The 9,358-nt window shown below is 32.4% G+C and overlaps 1 protein-coding gene across 1 annotated transcript; it reads left to right on the forward strand.

The window, feature by feature from the left end:
- Window positions 1–589: 589 nt before the first annotated feature.
- CYLC2 (cylicin 2) lies at window positions 590–5,869 on the forward strand. The gene is made up of 4 exons (XM_007467801.1): window positions 590–624; window positions 1,935–1,975; window positions 3,303–3,424; window positions 4,880–5,869. The coding sequence occupies exons 1-4, from the start codon at window positions 590–592 to the stop codon at window positions 5,867–5,869; spliced, it is 1,188 nt and encodes a 395-aa protein (XP_007467863.1).
- The last annotated feature ends 3,489 nt before the right edge of the window (window positions 5,870–9,358 follow it).

A 9,358-nucleotide genomic window follows, 5' to 3' on the forward strand; every position in this document is an offset into this window, starting at 1 on the left:
TAAGTGCATCTGGTCTAATGTGTCACTTAAAGCCCGTGTTGCCTTATTGATTTTCAGTCTGGGTGATCTTTCCACTGATAAAAGTGGGGTTATATTTGCTCTAATTTTGTTTTCTCTTTCACCGATTTTTCTTGCTTAAGCTTTATTATATTCTCCCTTTAACTTTGACTTTAGTATGATATTTTCCTAATTTTAAAGCAGAAATTTACAACATTGATTTTAAACTTTTTTCTAATAAAATGCATTAAAGCTATAAAGTTCTCTCTATGTACTGTCTGCAGTATTCCACAATTTTTGTTATAAATTATTGTCCATTTGCTTATTTTTCATAAGTGTGCATTGTAAATTGTTTGACCGCTGGTTATTTAGAAGGAGATGTTTATGTTTCAAATGTTTATGTACTTTCAATATACTGTTGATCCATGAATAACATGGGCTCTAGGGGAGCCAATCCCCACAAAGTCAAAAATCCACACAGAACTTAATAGTTGGCCCTCCAAATCTGCGGTATTACATTCAGGAATTCAACCAACCACAGATCTTGTAGTATGGTAGTATTATTGAAAAATATCCACATATAAGTGGACCCATGAAGTTCAAACCCTTGCTGTTCAAGGGTCAACTGTAATTTTGTTATTGATTTTTAATTCAATTGCTTTATGATCAAAGAATATTCCTCAGAGATTACACAGAAATTAATGGACCATGCCTATATACCACTTTTTAAATCTCAAATTTAATAATATTGTTTCATGACATAGTTCCCCTTTCAGAGCATTCAGAAAAGAGAAGTTCATAACCATGGTTGAAAATCAAAATTTCTTCAGCAGTATATAAATGTAGATTGGCTAGGTTTAAACCTAGAGATATAGTAGGGTGAGTAATTTTAATACACGCCCTCAGTTAAGAAATCACTAGACCAGGTAACATATTAGTCAACACATTCTGAATTTTATTCAATTAATTAATTCAAATTTTTGTAGAGTGGCAAAAATGTGCCAGGTTTTTTACTGGGTACAAAAATTTTAATGAAGGTACCAAGATATTTTTGTACTGCACTTTATTCTTAATATCTATATAATGTTAAAATAAGGAAATCAGTCTATGAGCATGTGTGTTTTTATGTGTGTATCCATGTGTGTGTAAGCCCCAAACTCACGCATGATCAACAATGACATTATTTCTGTAATATAATGGGATGATGTATAGTAATATTTCTTTAACAGATCTTAATATGTGCCTCCATTACAAATAAATAAGAATTAGATATAAAACTCCCCTTTGTGAGAATAAACATGCTCATATAGTACTAAGACAAATGGAAATTTATAAATAGAAACTACTTTGCAACATAGTTTTATTTCTCATATTTTCCTAGAGAAGAAAAAAAGTCAAAATGCATATCAATGCTTGTGATATACACTGACACACACACACACACACACACACACACACACATGCACACATTCACAGACAGACATGCATGCCATTGAGTGATTTGGATTTGGTTAAATTCTGAGATTATTTTGAGGATCTGATCTCACCTGGCATAGTGTTTTTAAGATGATGCCTTATAATTCTTACAATGTCTTATAGTTCAATTTTAAGAGAATTTGGAGCATAAAGTGGGGAAAAATTCAATCATGGTGTCATTAAAAAGCCCATAAATGTCCATATTTCAGATATGCATTTTGGTGACTTTTATTTTTAATGTTTTTATCCATCTTGTTTTAATTATGTTGAAAATTGTGCTAAAAACACATATTTGCTCATTTCTATTTTTCTAGGATGAAGTAATCTTACATAATAATAGAGATCTAAGAATGTAAAATATTTCTCTAGTTGGTCATGGCAAGTGTTTATGTACAGTAATTATCATTAAATAGAGTGATTTTGTATAAATTAATTAAAACTTTCCCCTCTTATTTTAATAGCCAAAAAATAAACTTCGGGACATATGATAATTACATCCCAGGTAAGAAAGTTCAATTTTTTAAAACAGGTATGATTAATTTTAGGGATAAGTGATAAACAACAGCTGTCATGGAGTATTACTAAAAATCAGCTTTTAATTTTCCTAAGTACCTTTCTCATGGGCTCAGTGAATACCTTCTAAAGATATTTTGTCTTACTATCCACAGAAGATTAAATGAATATGTTCAGCAACATAAAGTTGGACATATTTACAGGTTAGAACTCAAACAGTTAGATAATCTTACAGTTGAAAGGCAGTGTAAAAAAAAATGGATAAATAACTTCTTACCTGTGTCAGGAATGTCTTCTGCTACATTGCTGATATTCTATATCGGACATATAATTGGCAAAATAATTCATTACTTGACAAGGCCTGTCAATCTGATGGTGAAGGACTTCTTATATCAAGTAATCAATTTTCTCTCATATATTAAACTTAAATATATCTTTCATTCTGCATATTTTCTCATTGATCCTGATTCTATCTTTAGGAGACTCACAGGACAAGTCTATTTTCTCTTACATACAGCATTTTTGTACATACTTAAGTAGATGAGGATATCTCTCTCACAGGTCTTATTGGTAACCTAAATATTTTTAACTATTTATATTATAGTTTCCATGTAACTCGACCCTCACAATCACAATTCTGTAGGTACTCTTTATTTATCGATTTTCTTCATTAGTATGCCACTGATGACAATGCAGTTCTGGGGTGTATGACGTTTGCTCTTGTAGCTTAGAATATGGTTACTAACTAAGGGGATCTTAAGTGTTAGCCTTTATATTCAGTCATATATTTACTGAATATTTTAAATAGGAACTGTGCTTAGTACTTTGGGAGCTACAGAAGTAGCTACCATAATTTCTGTTCTCAGTAGAATTGTATTCTATCCAAAAGAGTATAAAGCAAAAATCTAGATTGGAAGAGACAGAAAGATTAAAAGGAAACAGTAAAACTGTTTTTTTCCATTTATATCACAGACTATATTAATTTCACAATGACTATACAATTAACTACAAAACTAGTTAAAATTAAAAAAAATCAAATTTTATTTTCTCATACTAATAGTACAGAATTTCAAACATTACCAAATACATGAAGCCATAATTTGAATCCTTTATTTATTAATTTACATATGATTACTTACTGCCATTTTATTTATTTTTTATTTTTTCTAAACCAAACCAAATTTATTTATGAATTATTAACCTCTTGACAGTACTTGGGCAATGGGAAAGAACGGGCAAGAGAAACTTACTGCCATTTTAGGTCTGATAAAATTCTATTTATTCTGAAGTGTATGCTTAATGTTTTCTTATTTTAGTCAGTGAATTAAGTAAAAAATCATGGAATCAGCAACATTTTGCCCTGGTATTTCCCAAACCACCACGGCCAGGAACAAGAAAGAGATCAAAACCTTCCCAACTACAAGACAAAACAGTTCCTGTGAGTATTGAAAAGATCACATAATTTTACTGGTAATAATCTTGTGAAATCATGTATAGCTATATATGTTACAGATCATCATTGACCAATGGGATTTCTGTGATGATGGAAGTATTTTATATCTTTGCATTTCAATTCCAATATGGCTACTGAACACTTGAAATGAGGCTACTGCAACTGAGCAGTTGAATTTTACATTCAATTTGATTCAGTTCACAAGTGGCTTTTAAATGTCATATTGTACAGCACAGTTAAAGGTAACTCAATTCTACTACTTGGAGAAAGTAGATATATTTAATTTGCATTTTAGTGTATAAAAATTATTTCATATTAAATATTTGCTCAGCAATCCCACATTATAGAAAATATGTATCCAAGAAGCACAGAAATCTGGAGATCCTAAGGCTACAGTTAGTATAAACATTCAGAAAATATTCCCCAGTTGGAGAAACCCCCTCAGGAGAATCATGGAGTTACATTATACACTAAGGAAGTTTCAATGCTTTCTCATTTCCTATAATATAGAATTCCAGATTTTGAGTATTAGAAGATTAATATTTCCCAATGTTTCTGGAATCATCAAGGAATATGAAAATGTTCCAAGAAAAGTTTTCACAAAATAACATATCATCAACTCTTGTTTATTTTAGGGAATATATTTAATCAGTAGTAACCTATGTTTCTTCTGTTTTCTCATCCTTTTTTCATTTTCCTTTCTTTCTTTATTTAATTTATTTTTCCAGCCATTAACATTCTTTCCAAAATTTGCTTTTTGCAATTAAGCTTTTAAAAATATTGGATTAGGAGTTGAAAACAGAATGTACCATTCTGCTCAAACTATTGTCCACTGAATGTTATAGTTTTCATTATTGCAGTTTCCTATCTGATACTCAAATTATATCTTGTCAGGCAGAGGAGTATTAGGCTTTTACTTTTAACCACAGGTAGCATTCTAAATTCCAGAGACTTTGAATGTGACAATAGAGACCAGGATATGCCTGAACATGAAACTCTTAGATATTAGAGAATAATTAGTTTCTGAGTTAGCACAGAAATGGAAGGTGGGGAAGACATTCCAAGAAATCTCAAGAACACAGAGTAAAAAACCAAAAACCAAAAACCAAAACAAAACCTAAATCTCTCATGATTGTGAAGAGTGGTTCTGATTTGTCATTAGTCAGTGAAGTTCTGTGAGGATTTTAACATAAAATCTTGAGGGAATTATGAAGATCCTCTAAATTAAAATTAGGCCTTAAATGAGGCATGGCTGTCCTTTAATACAAAAAAGGAACAAAGTTGAAAAAGCATAATAAACTATGCAATCTACCATTTACCCACTATTTATCAAAATCTAAAATCTTTTCATGGTTGAAGTTAAATGTATTCAATATCTGGTAATAAAGGCTGTGTAACTCACACACAAGTTGTTCATTATTATTCTAACCAATATTTCAGAGATATGATGAAGACAAATTAAGGGGAGCTCATAAACCACCATTATGGATGCACCATTCATTAATGAGAATTTCTGAGAGACCATCTGTTTATTTAGCTGCTAGGAGGCAGCCTCCACAGAAACCAGCTCAACACTCCAGGGAGGATGCTAAAGATGTAGCAAAACCTTTATCTCCATCAATAATTAAGAAAAGTAAGGAAGACAAGAAGGACAAATCAGATTCAGAAGCAGAGTCCACAGTTTCAGAGGAAAAACTTAGGAAAGGTTCAAAGAAAGAACCAGGAGCTAAAGAAGAGAAAGCAGATGCAAAGAAAGATGTCAAAATAGAGAAAAAAGGTTCAAAGAAGGGCAAGGAGTCAGTTACAGAATCTGAAGATGAAAAAGCAGGTGCAATAAAAGGTTCTAAAAAATTCAAGAAAGGTTCAAAGAAGGACAACGACTCAGCTACAGAATCAGAAGGTGAAAAAGGAGATGCCAAGGAAGACTCTAAAAAAAATAAGAAAGGGTCAAAGAAGGGCAAGGAGTCTGATACAGAAACAGAAGGTGAAAAGGGAGATGCAAAGAAAGAGTCAAAGAAAGATAAGAAAGATTCAAAGAAGGGCAGGGAGTCTGCTACAGAATTAGAAGGTGAAAAAGGAGATGCGAAGAAAGATTCAAAAAAAGATAAGAAAGGTTCAAAGAAGGGCAAAGAGTCCATTACAGAAGCAGAAGGTGAAAAGAAAGATGGAAAGAAGGATAAGAAAGGGAACAAGGATTCAAAGAAACCTGGTGAGAAAGGAGATGAATCAAAGGACAAGAAAGATTCAAAGAAGAAGGAGAGTAAAAAAGATAAGAAAGATGAAAAGAAGCCCGGTGAGGCAGATAGTGAGTCAAAAGATGCTGCCAAGAAAGAAAAGAAAGATGCCAAGAAAGAAACTGACACAGAATCTGCTGAGTCAAAGAAAGATGCCAAGAAGGATGCAAAGAAATATGCCAAGAAGGGCAAGTAGGCCTTGGATGGTAATTCAAAAGAGTATTTGATGGAACAATTTTAGTAGTCTGAAACTGAATATATGAAAAGGGGGATTCAAAGAATTAATGGAATAATTTTTTAAATGGGGGAAAGAAGAACACAAAGATGGGCTCAGAAAACCTTCATTAAATATATAAGAAAGACGTTAAAAGGACTTGGAGGATACTTATGCTAAATTTGGGGATATGAAGAATTCAATGAAAGATCCCTAGAAAGATTCATAAAGAATATTCAGAAGTTAATGATGTTGAATCTGTGGATACAAAGAAGAAAAAAATCAACAAAGGCGTCAACAAAATTCAAGGATGCAGATATTGAAACCATAGATTTAAACAACCTGAAATTGCACCCACAGATTTAAATAACCATAGGAGTCATGAGAGGAAGTCAAACAGATTTCATAAAGTCTACTTTCAAATAAGTACAAATACAAATTAAAGGTAGCATTCCTCAAAAGAAAAAAAAAAAGGAAAAAGGAAAAAAATTACTGCTTTTTTGTGAGCCTGTACCATCTCTGAAGTATAAACAGCCACAAGCAGGTTGATGGAGTTTGAATACTCTGCTTCCAAGACAAGATAAACATACTTGGTAAGTTAGTTTTGTTTTCTTTTAAGTCAAATAAGATTTAAAAACAATTAAGCTGACTTAAAGGTTTGAATTGAAATTTACCATTCTTATAAAATCTCTGTAATCTGCTCACTAAAGTTTTACTAGACTTTCAGCAAGTTTGGACTTTTTCATAATAAGAAATATTTAAGAATATGGAGGGAAACACCACATGAATGAAGATTTTACAAGTGTCAATGAAAAGGTTAAGGGAAGTAGAATTATTTAAGGTGAAGGAGAAGAGACTGGCTTATGATATAGAACTTTAATAATTTTAACAATTACTTAACAAAAGTTTCGTTTGATTGTTTTAACAGAAAATGGTGGCCAACTTCTCTCCATTTAAGGAAGGATGAAAATCAAAATTGTCCAAACTACAAATGTGAGTAAATTTAAATGAGACATATTGATTCTTGATAATCTGATAAATATATATATAAAACCAAATTAACCAGAATTCAACAGAATCTAACAGAGTGAAAATACCTATATGATATTATTTTGATGTGGAAACAAATTTATATCTTTATAACTATATTAAACTCTCTCTTGACCCATGAATCTTATTAATGTGAAGAAAAATAAAAAGCAATATAAAGCAAAAGGTAAAATCTTGGACCTGCCAATTAGTGCCAATTAAATATTTTCTGATTTAAATCATTCTCTCTCAGATAAACTCAGCATCATTGCAGAACTCACCAAGTGATTTTCTCTCCCCTTTATTCTTTGCAGTATAAACTCTAGATCCAAGTTAAAGCTTCTCCTTGATATTAAAGGAAGAGTCTCCTATTCCATATGCCCTCAAGAGCTAACTTTCTATTAATAGTGAAGTATAACTGTTTTGCCTGTTCTTTAAATACTGGCCCCTGTCCCCCATACATCAACTGCTCAAGGATTAATGGCTATTGTAATTCATGGTCTTCCAGATGGTCCTACCTTGCTGATCTGGATCAGCTGCAATGACAAAGAGAATCAAATCCTGCCCCACTGTTCTCCTCTCCCCCTTCCAGGAAACTCCTCATTCTCCCTCTGCTTAGAGTAAAATTCTATGTTTAGGTGTTCAAACTTTTCTGAAAATGTTAGCATCACTCTGGGAATTTAGGAAATCATTTATTTTTTTCGTTTTTTATTGGAGTATAGTTGATAACACAACAATGTTTTATTAGTTTAGGAAATCATTTTAAATCCCGCTCTTACCTCTAAAAATGCTTTTAAGATCATTTTCTAACACAGTATTCAAAAGCCAAATTTTAGATTCAAATTTAATGTACAGTGAAAGAACAACTGAGTGTCTGCCTTTACTATTCTACTGAAATGCACCAAGGTCACCAGGAACCTCCATGTAGCCAAATCCAATAGCAGTATCTTTTTATCCTGGTCCCTCTTCTCTTTTCTATCTATATATTTCCCTGAGTTATTCCATCCATTCCCATGGATTTATACAACATTCTTATGCTGTTGAATCTCACATTTAAATGTAGTATTGATTTCTCCACCCAACTCCAAATTCATATATCCAAATATTAAATTAAAGCATCTACATGACTGTCTTCCAGGCACCTCAAAATTAACATGTCCCAAATAGAACTCTTGATATCCCTCCACCAAAATCTATGGTTCTCCAAAGTTTCACCAACTCAGTAAATGTCAGTGACATCTAACCTGATGACTCAATCCAAAATTGATGGGTCATGCATAATTACTCTTTTTTCTTTACCCTGCTTATCAGTCAGTAAGTCCTTCCTGACTACCTCCAAGATAACTGAATTGGTTTACTTCACTGCATTTCTACCATTTCCACACGAGAAGTCCAGTTAGCCATTATACCTCAATTGGAAACGCCCCCCAAACCCTACCTAAATGCAGGGGAAGCCCCCTACATAATTTCTCACCACTTTGCCACAAACCATTCTCAACACAAAAATCATGATGTTTCTCCATTACTTTAAACTTTCTAGTGTATCAAAGTCACATTTCTTTTCTAGTGTATCAAAGTCACATTTAGCATAAATTTTCTATGTACAATTCTCCACGAACTTCACATTGTTGACATCTTCAAATTAAAAATTTTCACCTTAAATTTTACCTTTCTGGATATTTTTTAAAAGATTTTATTTTTTAGAAGAGTTTTAGGTTTACAGAAAAATTAATCAGAAGGTACAGAGATTTCGCATATATGCCCTGTACCCACACATGCATAGCTTCCCCCATTGCCAACATCCACCACCAGAGTAGTACATGTTTCTACTGATGAACCTACATTTATATATCATTATCATCCAAAGCCCACATCAGGGTACACCTCAGTGGTATACATTTTATGGGTTTTTTAAAAAATGCATAATGACATATATAGTAGTTTCACTGTGCTAAAACTCCTCTGTGCTCTGCTGATTCATCCCACCCTTTCCCCCTACCCCTAGCAACCACCGATCTTTTTACTGTCTCCAGAGTTTTTCCTTTTCAAGAATATCATTGTGTTGTAATAATATAGTTAGTAGCCTTTTCAGACTGGCTTCTTTCCTTTAGTAATATGCATTTAAGATTCCTCCATGTCTTTTCATGGCTCATTTCTTTATAGCATTGAAAAATATTCCATTACCTAGATGTAAGACTGTTTATTTATCCATTTACCTACTGAAAAATATATTAGTTGATTCTAAACTTTGGATATTATGAATAGAGCTACTATAAACATTCATACGTAGATATTTTCATGGAGATAAACTTTCAACCCCTTCGGGTAAATACCATGGAGCACAATTGCTGCTTTGTATGATAAGAATATGTTTAGTTTTGTAACAATACTATATTATATACTTAGAAATTTGCTAAGAGGGTAGATCTGTTTTTTATCATA

Source organism: Lipotes vexillifer, unplaced genomic scaffold (assembly GCF_000442215.2).
Source record: "Lipotes vexillifer unplaced genomic scaffold, Lipotes_vexillifer_v1.1 scaffold1382, whole genome shotgun sequence".
In the NCBI taxonomy this organism is placed as follows: domain Eukaryota; kingdom Metazoa; phylum Chordata; class Mammalia; order Artiodactyla; family Lipotidae; genus Lipotes; species Lipotes vexillifer.